Source organism: Pieris napi, chromosome 18 (genome assembly GCF_905475465.1).
Source record: "Pieris napi chromosome 18, ilPieNapi1.2, whole genome shotgun sequence".
Lineage (NCBI taxonomy): Eukaryota > Metazoa > Arthropoda > Insecta > Lepidoptera > Pieridae > Pieris > Pieris napi.
The window spans coordinates 338,478-355,666 of record NC_062251.1 but is presented as its reverse complement, the minus strand read 5'-3'; the positions used below and the strand labels follow the sequence as shown (position 1 = coordinate 355,666).

The window sequence follows — 17,189 nt, the reverse complement described above, 5'->3', positions numbered from 1 at the left end:
AAGGTTATGAACCATACCTAGTTATTAAATTGAATGAATAATATAATAAAATAATAAATAATAATTATTATTAATATTAATTGATTATTGAATAATATACTAATAATGAAATATTATTAAGTTATTAACGTTAAATATTTATTATTATTTATTTAATATTTAAAATAAAATAAAGAAAGCCAAAGAAGTATAACTTCTTACGCGCGTACATAAGTACACGCACCCTTTTTTTTTTTATTCAGCCAGTAAATGATATGATGAAATAAATTTTGATGATACATTGCACAATAGTACAAAACAGTCCGGTGCACTTCCAGGGTTCAAACGCACTTTGTCGCTTTATCTACTATATAAAAATAAGTCGGGTTTTCCTTCCTGACGCTATAACTCCAGAACGCACGAACCGATTTCCACGGTTTTGCATTCGTTGGAAAGGTCTCGGGCTCCGTGAGATTTATAGTAAAGAAAATTCAAAAAATCAACAGAAAAGCGGGATCACCAAACGAAATATTACATAAAACAAAGCCATCTGGTGGCGAAACGGAGTTCGCCGGGTTTGCTAGTTACATCTAAATTGTTTTAGCAATTCAGACTCAGTTATCAGAATATATTTGCGAGAGTTTGAATAAATGATTAAGGCCCTATCCCAGCACGAATTGCTGTGTCAGTGTCTCGGAGTGGACTGCGGGGCGCAGTGGAGAGCTGGAGCACTGAAGCGCGCCGGCCCGTAATAACAGTTAGTTATGTAGAACATTAAATTAATGTAAATTTTTTTCTGTAATTACTTGGCTTGCGATAAAATATATCGTGTAAATTTCAAAATCATGTTCTATATAAACATTTTCGTCATAAAATGAATTCAAAGTGTAAAAAATTGGCTATGTTTGGATTTTATTGTATCGAGCGAAGTTTTTTATTTTTATTTATTAATTCCTTATTTCCCTTATTTTTAACAGTAACTTAATAATAACTTAACACATAATATAACCCTAACAAGTAAAAACTTAAAAACCTAAACAATTTTATAACGGCTAAATACTTATTACGTAACAAGTCTAAATTTCCAGAAGCCATTAAAATTTGTCCAGACTTAACTCCAGCTCAGCAAAAATATTTGCAAAATTTAAAAGATGAACTAGTGCGACGTCAGGCTGCGGGAGATACTGACATCACTATTAAATACAGATCTGGAATACCCACTATTACCAAAATGTCTCCAAAAAACTCGAAGTAACAAATACAACCAAACGCCTCAACACAGATACAAATACCTATGAAGTTTTGCAAAACCATAATCAGCTACAACCACACAAGTCACGCTTATCGTTTTTATACCTTAATGCTAGGAGTATCCGAGCAAAAGGCAAATTTAATGAACTCAAATGCATTTTAAAAACAATTTCTAAAACTGTTCATATCGTACTCATTACAGAAACATGGATCACTAATGAAACTCAGGCCCAAGAGATGAGTCTACCAAACTATACTCATTATTTCAATTATAGATCGGATTCTAGAGGTGGTGGAGTCTCAACTTATGTCCATAACAGTATTAGACATAGTTTGTCGTAGTCAACATATAAAGATGGCAACAACTACCTATGGGTCAAATTAGACAGATATGCCACCGAAATTGGACTTGTGTATAATCCTGGAGATACAAACTTCTCAAAGTTTTTGGAAGAACTTCGCTTGCAACTAAGAGAAAGAAAGAGGGCTGTAGTCTTTGGGGATTTTAATATAGATCTAGTGAAAAAGAATGAAAAACAAACTAAGCAGTATATGGATGTAATGGACGAGGCTGGATAATAACATCATAAATAAAATTAGGAAAAAATATTGTACACGTGACTCGAAAACACGTAAATCAATAATCGACCACGTGTGCTCAAATTTAAGAAGTGACCGTTTTCATATGGCATATATTGAGACAGGAATGTCCGACCATAGGCAACTTTATATCGAGTTAAAAAAATCCAAAGCCCCGCAGTTAATATACTCTGAATATGAAGCCATTGACTATGCTAAATTTAACAAACTATTCACGACCTACAATTTAGATGTAGCAACACTTGATTATTCTTTACTAGAAGATACGATTAAGGACTGTGTAAGGAAATGCAAACAAGTAAAGAAAAAGATACTTAATCCACCTCAGAAAGATTGGATAAGTGGAGAAGTCATTAGTGCAATTCACTTTAGAAACCAATTATGGGCTGAACTGAAAAAAGATCCTACAAATATTGTTGTTCAAGCACAATATACTACTACAAGAGATACGGTCAAAAGGAAAATAAGGGAAACTAAAGATAATTACTTCTCCAACGAATTTATTAAACACGCTAAAAACCCTAAAAAAATGTGGAGTCTAATAAATAAATTGGCTAGTAACAAGCTAAATAAAGATTGCACACCTTCCAAACTTATTATAGACACTAAAGAGTTAACTCAAACAACCGATATTTGTGCTGCTTTTAATACATACTTTTCTACCATAGGGCTAAAACTAGCCAATGAAATACCAACACAATTTCACATTAATTTTACACTAGCACTTCCTCAAAGTCTTAACTCTGAACTATCTAACTTTAATCCATGCACAACACTTGAAATCACTAATATAATAAAAACACTAAACACGAATTGTAGTAGTGGAATAGATGGGATCAATACTAAAACAATAAAATGCGTAGTTGATGATATTTCTGAATATCTCTCGATCTGCTTTAATAAGCTGCTGCATAATGGTGAATTTCCGGATTCTCTTAAAAAGGCCAGAGTTGCTCCTATCCATAAATCTGGCCCCAAAACCGAACCCGGCAATTACAGACCAATATCTATTCTACCTACAATATCAAAAATATTAGAAAAGATTATTTACTCACGACTTGACACTTACTTGCAAACTAACAATTTCATTTTTAAACGCCAATATGGTTTTAGATCAAAAAGCAGCACTTTATCAGCCACAGCCGATCTCGTTAGCGACATAAAACAAAATATTGACTCTAAGAAAATGGTGCTGGGTGTCTTTATTGATCTGAAAAAAGCGTTTGACACCGTAAGCCACAACTTATTGCTTAAAAAATTAGAATGCATAGGAATAAAAGATCGTGCACTAAAATTATTCAAATCATATCTATCAAACAGAACCCAGATAGTAAAAATAGGTAATGCTCAAAGTTCAGAAATACCAATAACATGCGGCGTCCCACAAGGATCTATATTAGGTCCATTGTTATTTTTAATATATATTAACAACATTCACGAACTCGGTTTACACGGCCGAATCACTCTCTACGCTGATGACACCTGCTTATTTTACTTTGGTTCAAATATCCAGACTATGGTTGCTCAAGCTCAATCAGACCTAAATGTTCTATCTTCTTGGTTTCAACAAAATCTTCTAACAATTAATATTTCAAAAACATCTTATGTAATATTCAAGGCAACAAATAAACTCATTCCTATCTTTCAACCGCTTAAAGTTCAAGACGTTGAAATCAATAACAAAAAATGGGAGAAATATCTGGGTCTTAGAATGGATACAAATTTAAAATGGAACTTTCATATATCACACATAATTACCAAACTAAAATCACTTATAGGCAGATTTTGGTCAATATCTAAATGCATTCCGCAATCTGTACGTCATTTGATCTATAATTGTTTAGTCAAGCCACATTTCATATACCTAATTGAAATATGGGGTACAGCATGCAAAAACAAAATTTCTACAATACAAACACTACAAAATAAATTAATAAAAGCACTATTCAGATACAATTTTTTAACACCTACTAATAAAATCTACCAAGAAACTAAAATTATGACGATTAAACAACTATATGTTTATAGCACCTGTATCCTTATTAAAAAAATTTTAAATAACTCTCTACATAGTAACTTATCATTTAATAAAATCAAATACACCACTACACGCAATACTCGTCGAGCGAGTTTGCTTATCTTGCCAAAGCCGCGCACAAATTATTTAAAGAGATCTATTAGGTATGAGGGTGTGCAATTGTTTAATCGGTTGCCGTCTAAGCTTCGTAACATTAGCGTGATTGATCAATTCAAAAGGGCATTAAAGACACACATCAGAATGGGCCCATTAGACTAGAATTGGGCTAGCTGATGGCGACGTGTATCTCGTTTGTATATACTTAATATTAAATTTCTCATGTAAATAAAAAAAATAATTTTTGTAATGAGAAATAAAGTTCTTTAAACATTAAACATTATAACTAATTATAAATAATGAAATTCTTGTGAATTCAGCCAGTGTGCAACTAAATATATCCGTCTCACAAGCAATAGTGTTTAGGGTGCGCAAAACACGCGTAAATGGTGCTTCTCTAAGTAAGTTCGTCCGCGCCCGAGGCAATGCCAGCAATTTATTGCGACCGCTAACCCCGCCGAGTGTGATTATTTGGCACACGCAGCCCCAGTCTTTCCAATATTTCCGCATTATAGATTTTACCTCTAAGGATCTTAAAAAAATATAACGTAAGTTATAGATAGTAAGGTCCCTCCTTACCTCTAACTTGTTGTATCCAACCATGCCCAAGACAAACAAAGTTGGATACATTATTGGGTAACCACCCATTAGAGAATATTTTTTTCTTGTGGGTTAGTTAGTTATTTAAATCGTGTTTCGATCTTTCAAAATGGATACATAAACCACTCAACTCCATCATATATTTACTCCATTCCTACTTCGAGAAATGATGACGAAAAATTTAAAGGAACAATGTACTTTTTTGGAGCGACCATATAGGTCCTTAATAGTTTAAATCAATAAAAGGCCAATAAATAGTTATAAACATTTATTATAATTTAAAAAATATAAATTACAATTAAAAATTTGCTACTTAACCTGGTAACATGCATAAAAATGCGCAATAAAATTTATCGATTTAAAATGTTAAAATAATGTACTATAAACTGGGATACATTGTTCAGACAGGCCATGTGTCGTGTATGTGTTAACGTAAAATTTTAAACACCGTTAGATTGTAATCTATCTCGCGAGATTATAAACTGTCGAAAGATTGTGAACCTCAGCGTACTGCTTACAATTTAACGTATTATTATTCGGTAGATTGTACTACACTAACTTAGTTATCATTCAAACTTCTTTGGTCAATTACAGATTAATTTTACTTCCCAACAATTTCATATAACTACCCAATAATAATACCTTAAATTGTAAGCAGTTCGTTGAGGTTCACAATCTTTCGACAGTTTACAATCTCGCGAGATATATTACAATCTAACGGTTTTTACAATTTTACGGTGACATATGCATGCGCAGGGACAGAAGTCCCCTACTCCATACGAATTCAATGGCGATAGAAAAATACAATACACCACCTGATGCTCAAGTGTAACCCCAGATACTAACCTGCCCTTTTCGGCTTCTCAAGTATTACGTAAGCAGATATACTGCAAATATAATAATACACCCCCGCCCCCCCCCTCTTGTCAGCAAAAGTAAGCAAAGCTCTCAAAAACAATAGAAAATGTATTTCGTTTTCAAGCATAGACAATCTGTGGGACAATCAAAAAAGTAAATACTGTTGACGTAATCACCAAATAAGAAAATCAAAGAACCCTCCCCCCCTCCCCCTTATAGTGCTTACGTAATACTTGAAGGGCCTCTTAGGGCAAATTTTATATATAAAATGATTTTTATCTTAAATTTAATTCAAAATTTTAATTAAAGGTTTAAAACATTTGAATTCTATATAAGTACACATGAGGAATGAAAATTACAATGGAGATCATGGTTAACTAAAACTGCGTCGGTATTCTGTAAATAGCGATTCCATCTAAAAAAATACGCACGTACCTCCCTTTTATATAACGGTAGATGTTGTAAGAGTATTCACGTATAACGCGCTTTTATGACGCCATATAACGCGTTATGTACAAATGATACACGTTTAACTTTTCATTAATGGGGAATTAAATCGAATATCAAGATAAAACTGTTGGACGAAATAAGTACAAATCATTATAAATGAAAGTATAGAAATATAACACGCAATCCCCGCGTTACATGACGGAATACCAATCGCGTAATATAAGAGTACCGTGTTATAAGGTTTACTGTAGTTATTCAAGAGAAGAGCGTACTGATTCCGCAAAGGCCGGCAACGCATTACTTCTGGCAATGTGACTGTCCATGGGCAATATTACTACTTAAATCAGGTGAGCCTTTTGCCCGTTTGCCCCCTGTTATATTAGAACAATATGATTTCACAGTTTCTAGATAGTTCTCTCGATATCGGTTGGAATCGCTATACGAATACCAGCACCCTTAACAGATAAAAGATAGGAGATTATCCTTTATATAATTAACGGAATGTATAATTCGTTGTAAATTAAAACCGATTTCAAAATGAACTGGAGTTATGTAAATAAAAATTAAATAACATGTATAAGTAGCCATTGACAACCTTCCAGCTTCATCAGAGTAGAAGCCAGTATAAGTGATGATATGGAATATCCAAAACCTTCTGCATCTGATAACTTTCTAACCTTAAAATTTGCTATTAGTTTCACAATATCGCTTGCCCCGAAGAACAAAGTCGTAAAGCACTACGACTGGTTTATAGTTTTCTCATTTAATGAATTTTTGCAAAACATTTTATTATAAATAAAAGTTTGTGCAATGTTAGTAATACTTAGCTAATATTACTTTCCTGGAATAGATCGATGATATATTTAGTTTACACTGTAATTTTACCAAAAAATCATAAAGTTATATACATATATTTGTATATGTAATGTACGGGTAGGATATAGAAATACGTCGCCTGATACGATACTGATTATGTAGGTATCTTGATTGGAAGTATTTTTTGGCTACCGGAGTTGCGTCTATAAAAAAATGAGATACAATTTGTGTATTGTATTGAAATTCGTTAAACGAAACGTACATTTCATACTTTTCTCCTAATTATTATAATATTTCAAGCAAGTATTCCAAAACATGTGAAACGAAACTCAAACCGCTTTTATGAATGTAGATTTTGACAGAAATTCAATCCGTTGCTTTCAAGTTTACGTGAATGTGTAGAACGTTGGTTTTATTTGGATTTTTTGGAAACTTGGCTATTACTCCAGTCAAATTACGAAATAAATAAACATGAGCGAACACAGTTTGGGGATTTTGAGGATCGATAGGGGGGTGTATTCTGAGCATAAATTCCAATTTGAGGGGTTGTACTGAGGTCAGCTCAAGGTCATTTCGATGGAAACGCGTTTAATTCGATATCTCGAGAATGGTTAGTGTTAGGCGAAAAATTGTAGAGACCTTTTCTTTTCCTAACTAAATTTACTAACTTTTTTATTTGAAACTTTTTTTTATAACATTAATATTTTTCAAGTTATTACTCCCGCAAGGCAGAAATTTTACTTTTTTTTCAATTTTTCGTCGTTTTCTCCCCAACCATTCAATTTTATTAAATTTTACTGATCATCGAAGTGTAGATCTTTTAATTATGAACAATTTTGTTCTTAAACTTTTTTCCGTAATGCCAATACCTTCGGAGTTATAGATTACTTTACCGAGTGAAATCCGCGCCACTGTCGCAATATAAAAAGGTCAATCGATTAAACTACATATTTAAAAATTAGGTATTTAATTTAGGTAAATTTGGGTAAGAAGTAAATTAAAAATTAAAACTGTTTCACACATTTATTGATAGAAAAATACTTTATAAAATTCGGAATATTAAGCACCCGAGGTCGATGGAAGTGATTCGTGAATATTCGTGGTCCTGACGGTATCGGGGCATACGTCATCCTCGTCCATTGCGTCAAGATCATCATCGTCGATAACGTTCGCGACATTCGAACAATAGTTCTCTTGGAAATTGGTGCAAATCACTGAGCAAAAGAGGCCGGCCTTTCTGCATCCGCACGCTTTGCCGCATTTGGTTTTGCATTTGCACGCAATCGATCTCAGTTAATTATTAATCATAATATATGATTAATAATGATAATTAATCAGTAATTATTAGCCGATAGCGATGTCATTGAAACCAGCTCCGGATAATTACGAAAGGACGACGTATGCCCCGATACCGTCAGGACCACGAATATTCACGAATCACTTCCATCGACCTCGGGTGCTTAATATTCCGAATTTTATAAAGTATTTTTCTATCAATAAATGTGTGAAACAGTTTTAATTTTTAATTTACTTCTTACCCAAATTTACCTAAATTAAATACCTAATTTTTAAATATGTAGTTTAATCGATTGACCTTTTTATATTGCGACAGTGGCGCGGATTTCACTCGGTAAAGTAATCTATAACTCCGAAGGTATTGGCATTACGGAAAAAAGTTTAAGAACAAAATTGTTCATAATTAAAAGATCTACACTTCGATGATCAGTAAAATTTAATAAAATTGAATGGTTGGGGAGAAAACGACGAAAAATTGAAAAAAAAGTAAAATTTCTGCCTTGCGGGAGTAATAACTTGAAAAATATTAATGTTATAAAAAAAAGTTTCAAATAAAAAAGTTAGTAAATTTAGTTAGGAAAAGAAAAGGTCTCTACAATTTTTCGCCTAACACTAACCATTCTCGAGATATCGAATTAAACGCGTTTCCATCGAAATGACCTTGAGCTGACCTCAGTACAACCCCTCAAATTGGAATTTATGCTCAGAATACACCCCCCTATCGATCCTCAAAATCCCCAAACTGTGTTCGCTCATGTTTATTTAACCCGTTTTTAGCCATAATTTGACTGGACTATATTTTTTACAATCGAGGTAGTTGTAGTATTATTTTAAATCCGTAGTCGCGGAGGCTTGATTAAAATGCCTGTGCTTTGTTACGCAAGGGTTAAGGGGCTGCATTTCCGGTAGCGCCGGAACTGTCTAAAAAACCTATTATTATCTATTGTTAGGTTAGGTTAGATTTATTTTGTTTTTTTTATTTTCTTTAAAATAACTGTTTCCCGCTCGTGGGAGTGGAGGACCTTGCGACGTTCCCCGGGGCAAGAGGTATATAAACTTGAACCATTTGGCTGTCATAACACTTTTTTCATATTAAAATCGTTCTCGCTTTATACATAATTTAAGTTAAAAAAATGAAGTCGGTTTAAAAAATAAATCTAAAAATAAATTATCACATATCTCACTCACAAAACGACAACAAACTTTAATATTTGACCTAAAACAAATGGCGCGAACCAAGTTGTCACCACAGATAATGCGATTCAAATAAAACGTTATAGGCTATAGCTGATGACATTTGACACGACTATGAAACAATTAATAACATTGTCTATGAATTTTGATAAGGTGTTAAATGTTGTCTATGTAAAGGCCACCTACATAAACTTTAGGGTATATATTACGTAATTATTTGTAGAAAATCGATTGGGACCTACGTATTGCAAAACGTGCGGGGATTGTTAATATTATTTTCGACTTTCCAGTACTTTACTTCGGTATAGAGTCACTGGGTGATCACTAAACGTTTTACTATTGGCTACAGAAAAACGTTACAGCGCGTTACATGGGGGGGAGGGGGTAAAGAATCTTCAAAAAAATTGTTAAGTTTAAAAGGCTATGCTGTTCATTGGACGGCCAATTAAGCTATTTGGCTGCGACTCATATATACAAATCTATAAGGTACTTCCCCGGAAAACTCCACAAATTAGACGAAGATCCTAGCTTTTATTTGAATCGCATTATACCAAGTACCCTCAAGTTGCAAAATTTGAGGGTACTAAATTTAAATCCATTTATCTTCCTTCTTCAGCAGCGGTGACGTTTCCTCCTTTTCCTTCACCGGACTTATGTCCGGTTTACCGTTAAAATATTTGACATTTGACGTCGAAACAATGTATGGAACGCCCGCGTTGTCCGAACTGAGGGGGTTGTAGTATTGCCGGTAACAAAATGTCGATACTGACAGACCAAGTATTGATCCGACTAGTACATCTAAAATTTAAATACATATTAGTGGCGCTACCACCTTTTTAGGTCTGGGCCTCAGATTTCTGTATGTTTCATGATTTGTCAATCTAATTGGCAAGTAGGTGATCAGCCTTTTGTGCCTGATACAAAAATAATCAAGAGGAACTTTTGAGGTCTGGCCCTCAGATTTCTGTATCTGTTTCATGATTTGTCAATCTATTTGGCAAGTAAGTGATCAGCCTCCTGTGCCTGACACAAAAATAATCAACAGGCACTACAACCTTTTTAGGTCTGGGCCTCAGATTTCTGTATGTTTCATGATTTGTCAATCTAATTGGCAAGTAGGTGATCAGCCTTTTGTGCCTGACACAAAAATAATCAAGAGGCGCTACAACCTTTTTAGGTCTGGGCCTCAGATTTCTGTATGTTTCATGATTTATCAATCTACTTGTCAAGTAAGTGATCAGCCTCCTGTGCCTGACACAAATAATCAAGAGGCGCTACAAGCTTTTTAGGTCTGGGCCTCAGATTTATGTATGTTTCATGATTTGTCAATCTAATTAGCAAGTATCAGTGATCAGTCTCCTGTGCCTGACACAAAAAATAAATCAGTGGTGCTACAACCTTTTTAGTCCATCTAATTGGCAAGTAGGTGATCAGCCTCTTGTGCCTGACACGTGTTGACTTTTCGGCTCTAAGGCAAGTTTTCCTCACGATGTTTTTCTTCACCGTTCGAGCAAATGTTAAATGCGCACATAGAAAGTTTATTGGTGCACAGCCGGAGATCGAACCTACGACCTCAGGGATGAGAGTCACACACTGAAGCCACTAGACCAACACTGCTCTTGACAAAAAATATATCCGTTCACCATAAGAATATTTCTAATATATGTCCAGCTATGTCACCCACGGCTGATCACCCCTTGATAAAACATAAATCAATATGTATATATTAATATATAATGTAGTATCAACCTCACCTTGCCAATGATGGTGATAATCGCATGTACGCGACAACGCGATACAAGATGCGAGTACCAAAGGTGCTAACGTCACTGAGACCCGAACCCCCGACCCTCTGCCACGGGACAACACTCCCAAACGGCCACAGAGCCATAAAGACGCTATACCCAGAGAGCAGAACGACACTGAAAATAAAAATGTATGCGTGTACTAGTGTACACACGTAAGAAGTGAAACTTCTTTATGACCTTATTTTTCGAAAAATTATCTACTATATGCAACTTTACAGAAATTGGTTAAATAAAGTTAACTTAGATAAAGTTTAACAAAAGGCTTTTATTATCATAGACATGAATACAAATACAATTATTTCATTTTACCTTATTCCTACTAAGATTATTAAAGAATTTAATTAATTGTAATAGAATTATTACTATCATTGTTATCGTTATTACATATTTTTGTTATTAATTGCTTCGGATCTCTTCGGATCAAGCAACAACAAGAAAAAGATGGCGCGTAACCGAAAAACGTGACGATTTGCTGCAAAATTTCTCCTATACGTCGATAAAGAAGTTTCACTTCAAAAATTTGTGACCGTGTATTGATCACATATGAGAGCGAAGAACTATTTAGTGCCAGACACGATTTTAGGCTCGTAACCAAAATTTGCGATTCCTTCAAGTCACTAATATACTGCTACGAGTAGCTAAAACTATTCACTATTCACTGGTAAAACAATTATTTACTACGTAATAGATACGACCATATCCCAAAGACTAGCCAATAAAATTTTATTATTCATTGTATTAGTGGTCATACTTATTCAATAAGATTACGCCGAATATAGTATGACAATATGCTCGCAACTAGAATATGGCTAATGAATGAAGATAATAGAATTATTTGAAAACTTTCGGATGGCAACACAGAATGTCATTGAATTTCTTAGGTTAGTATGATTTATGTGTCTTGATACTTCATGCAATTACTCATTTTTATTATATTATATATTTTTTCCGAATAGTTAACAGGTAGGTATAATTGCCTAAACTTTTGATTTTTTGGATTCTGATTTTGATTATTCCGAATAAAGTTGTATTTTATAATAAATATAGTTTAAGTTTTCCATGCAATGCTAGTCATTTTAAGTATTAATAGTAAAATACTAAATACGTATTGTATTTAATTTCATAGAAATACAGTTACTATCAATGTAAATAAAATCAAGTAAGTTTAATCCGCAAAATATTTCTAACTTTTAGGGATACCATACTAAAATTTTTTGAATTTTCCACGCTTTTTCGTTATCTTCTTTCATTAGCCAGACTCTAAAGAATTATATTAATCACTCTCTCATACTCTAATATTCAAATAAAACATTCTATAGTCTGTAGTTCAACCATAAATAACTTCTTCAACGAGTCTAAACGTGGATCTATGGTATTATTTGCGTTTCGACTGCTTTTCAGCAACTTTGGAGAATCAGAATTAAATATTCGTTCCACCATTTATTTATTTATTCACAAAAATACATACACTTACAGTACTAAACCAATACGATATTGATTTGAAGTGAAACTTCTTTAGGCGCATGAGGGTAAATTTTTTACGGATGAAACGAAATAAAAATAATATTAGCGTCACGGAAGATGGGCAGCGTTTTTGTCGAAGGAAAGGGAGAGAGCGATTGAGACCGAGAGAGAGTGAAAAGGGTGACCTTATAGAAATTCTATTTTTAAAATTAAAATTTCGTAAAGATAATTTATGAAATATTAGTATTTTATATTTTATGCAAAATAGTTTATTGAAATCTCAAATGACGAATTGTAGATTAAAATGCCACGTGTTTTTATAATCGAAGAAATAAATTTATTATTTGTATTAATTTTCAACACTTTCAATATTTTAATGTCAATTAAATTCATTAAATTCCTAATATCTTCCATTTCCTCTCACTCTAAGTCTCGGAAATCTAGAGTTTTAGATTTGTATAAATATGAACAAGACTTAAAAATTTGTTTGCCAAAGAAGTTTCACTTCTGACATGTGTACTTTGTTTTTATAGAACAGGGCAGGAGGCTCATCTGATGTTGTCATACCACCCGTAGACAATTAATGCCAGAAGGCTCGGATGCGTTGCCGGCCTTTTAAGAATTGGTTTTCTTGAAGGACCCTTAGTCGAATTGGTAGTGTTTAGTATACCTATTCAGGACTGGCACACACTACAAAATAAGAAGTACAGAAATAAGAAAGAAAACATTAATATTGATGGACTGTCCTATTGCAAAAAGAAATATCCAGGTGTACTTACAACTGCTGTGCCCACTGGGAAATGACTTCCTTCCTTCCATAATATCAGCTGGATCTCCTGTACATTCAAGATTTGGAGATTCTAATCCATCTGGGTAGCATCGGTAGAAGAAATCTGGGCGTGGTCGACCTGAAAGTTATTCCTAGTAACATTATAAATATATATTCTACTTTAAAAACTATTTCAAAAGAATCTGGCTTAAAATAACTTTAGTCATATAGGTAAACAAGTACACTTATTGACGTTAAATAGATTCTAAATTTACATTTACTACCAGTTCGCAAGTCAAGAGCGTAGAGCGGGCGAGAAGAACTGGCAAGAAACGCCGCCACTCTTTTTAATCGCCCAGTTTTAAGTCATACAAATTGTTTGAACTGGAGCAAACCAAACTAGAGAGAGAGAGTTAATATTTTTACACGCTTTATATTAGCTTCACCTGTATGTATGTATGTATGTATGTAACCGACTCCTTCGGACTCGATTTTGACCCACATTAAACGGACAGATTCAATTCAAACTTTGTACACTTATAAAGAATCAGCGACAATATAATAATTTCATAGGTTTATCTCGAAAAAACAATGAAATTTTTTTTAAGTCCACAAAGTGCTTTAAAAGCGTGTTTAAAAAACACGCTTTTAAAGCACATCAAACTAAAAAGTGAAAAATAGTTCCTAATTTAGGCTGAAAATGGTAATGAACAAAAAATACTGGTTTTATTAATAATTGAAATAAATGATTTGACTTTTGCAGGGCATTGCTAGTTAGTGGTTACTAAAACAATTGACTATAGAATATTGCATATCCTTTAAGCATTCAAATAACATTTCTTTAGCAAAGAGCGTTGGAACCATTCAGGTTTAAAGACATTTTTTTGAAGTGAAAACTTCTTTAGCGGCGTTGTACACTTTTTGGAATGGGTAAAAAATGTTAAACTCGCGTCAGGACACGTGACCTGATCGAAAATTCGTAAGACGGATGGAGAGTAGACAGCTGGCGCGGCGTATTTAATGTAATATAAATTGTCATGTTTGTGTACGATAGCGCAATAAATAAATATTGTATTCTACCACATAAATGATAGTACTTTTATACTGATAATTAAAGCAATTCGTGCAAAATTATTCCCCAACCATTCCAAAATATCAACGTTAATATTCAAGTTTTAACTTCTGCCGGCACTCCCGGAGTGCAAACCCGTCGTTTTTTTTTTAATGACAGTGGTTTACATAAACTAACCTACAATAAGCTTTGTGGTGTCTGTCAGGACGCCTGTGATTCCCAGGGATAGTGACCATGCCAGAAGAAACTGAAATATTAAAAATTATGAGTATACGTTACTATTACAACTTATATAGCTGAACAATAATAAAAGCGTGCGTACAGAGTACACATGTCAGAAGTGAAACTTCTTTGTAAATTAATTATTACAAGATCATGTACCAGTATATGATCACTCCATTTATTTGTATATCTACATTCACAATGTTTACACGCTGTATACGTGCTAATCTTTATATATATAATTCTTCTGTGAGTGTATATGTCACTGAACTTCTCTCAAACGACTGGACCGATTTTGATGAAATTTTTTGTGTGTGTTCAAGGGGATCTGGGAATGGTTTAGATTCACAAATCAGCCCGCCAGATGGCGCTGCAGTCGGTACTTTCATACTTTGCTTTACTAATTGCTTGAAATATCATGCAGGACAACGTCTGTCGGGTCCACTAGTGGTTATAAAAAATCTGCGTTTGCACCAAACGTTATGTGACAGAATTGCCATCTAAAGTTCTAATATGTAACTACTAAACGAATACATCAATAGCGTGTATTTTTTCTCGATCTCCCTTACTCTCTCTCTCTCAATCTTTCTCACTATAGCTCTCGCTCCATGGCACTATGCGTGAAGCGACGTTCGCTCTATCTCACTCTCTCTCTCGATCTTTCTCACTTGCTTGCTCCATGGCTATTTGCTTCATGCTGTGTTCGCCTTTTCTCACTCTCTCTCAATCGGTATCAATCGCTCGCTCCCTTTTTTTCAACAAAAACGCTGCACATCTTCGTGACGCTTATATTATTATGATTGCGTTTCATCCGTAAAAATTTTACCCTCATGCGCCTAAAGAAGTTTCACTTCAATAAAGATCTTTTTAGGTCTGGGCCTCAGATATCTGTTTCATGATCATTTGTTAATTGACAAGTAAGTGATAAGCCTCCTGTGCCTGACACACGCCGTTGACTGTTTGGGTCTAAGGCAAGCCGGTTAACTCACGATGTTTTCCTGATGAGAGTCGCACGCTGAAGCCACTTGGCCAATACAGCTCTTATAACTAAACAATACTACAAATAATATTGTCCCTTCTTTTACATGAGTCAAAAAAAAAACCACTACTAAAACTACTACTACTCTATAAAAAGCACTAAAAACAAGTGCTTTTAGCAACCAAAGAGAATTTAGATGCCTGACAAATAACACCCCTTCATTTCCAAGTACTCACCTCTAATGCATCGTTACAGTCATTGCAAAAGGCCCAAGCCAATAACGAAAGTATACATGGCACAGATAACACAATACTCCACAGAGTGCTTGTGGGTACATAGGAGTCGTGACGAGGGAACTTACAGCTGTCATGGAGTTCTGATGGCTGAATTACCCTAATGAATGGCGGCATTGACTCCATGTAACTGTAATGCAGAATTATAATTGTTAATTGCCCCATTGGTTCCCGGACAACCCGGAATTCCGATTCGGATTCGGAGCCTAGTGGCTAGCATGCAGGAATTCCGGTTTCTTTTCCTATCTATATCCCAAAGAAGTCCTTGTAAGTTGCTACTTTTGTCCCTACACAAGCACTCGTAAAGAATAAGGTCCAATATGAGGCCAAGATTATAAAGGGTTGTATGGCGACAGGATTAATAGGATTTACTTATTTTATGTGAAAGTATTTGGTATTATTGACCAAAATCAACTACGACATATTAAATAATGTTGTTATCTGTATCAGGAGTGAAATAAATACTATATTTGATTTCAACATCAGTTTGTAAATAACCAGCGAGAAAGATTGACAGCGACTTGACAGTCAGTAAGTTTACCCATCAGCTTGGTGCATATTTAATATAATAAATACGGTGTAATATTAAATACACAATCAATCATATGAAGACAAATTTGCCTATAATAGTGTTTTAACTTTTTAAATAACACACAACAACCAATAACTTGGTACTATGATTTGATATATCATTTATCGCTCCCGACTTAATAGAGTAACTAAATAAAACTCTACATTTCTTAAAGCAAACAAAACCACCTGGCCGATATGTCAGTTTTGTGATTTGGTATTTATAAGAAACACCAATAAAACTAGTATTATTTTAGACAAGATATAGTTAAAACTTTATTATTATAAGTAATATCAACAATATCAAACAGTAATATCTAGTTTCTTCATTTTAATTGTATTGAAAAAATAAGTAAATAGTAACGGGACTAAGCATAATAAATAAATAAAGCAAAATAAATACGATTAATTTAAAAACTCATTGATAAACAATACAATAAATACGTGGCTTACCAAAAAGCTGACAAAAAACCTATTCGGAGAACTATTTCCACTAGCAAGTTAACACTGGCGGAACGGATGAGCGGCATTTTACTTGTGTGATTCAGAAGCCGGTAAATAATATTTAATACTTATTTTTGATACTAAACATGTTGCACTTGCTATTTATTTGCTTGACTTGATTGCGGTCGATTTTGAACTCAATGGAATTGATGACGTTTATGTTGACATCATCTGACAATTAACAAATTAAATGTCAATGTTAAGCTACAACCGGACAAAAATTTGAGTAGAGAAAATCAGTTTACGACAAGCAACAATGTATAGTCCTTTTCATGAAAGAAGTCCCCCAGACGCGGCGCTGCAATCGCATGACGTAATGTTGCCATTTAT

General features: G+C 34.0%; 1 protein-coding gene across 1 annotated transcript; it reads right to left on the bottom strand.

Annotated features, from left to right (window-relative positions):
• Positions 1-9,765: 9,765 nt before the first annotated feature.
• Positions 9,766-17,016, bottom strand: LOC125058774 (phospholipid phosphatase 5). Its single transcript, XM_047662931.1, has 6 exons — positions 16,809-17,016; positions 15,729-15,915; positions 14,469-14,538; positions 13,230-13,358; positions 10,933-11,100; positions 9,766-9,976 (listed from the first exon to the last, which is right to left on the bottom strand). The coding sequence occupies exons 1-6, from the start codon at positions 16,883-16,885 to the stop codon at positions 9,768-9,770; spliced, it is 840 nt and encodes a 279-aa protein (XP_047518887.1). The 5' UTR covers positions 16,886-17,016; the 3' UTR covers positions 9,766-9,767.
• Positions 17,017-17,189: the final 173 nt, after the last annotated feature.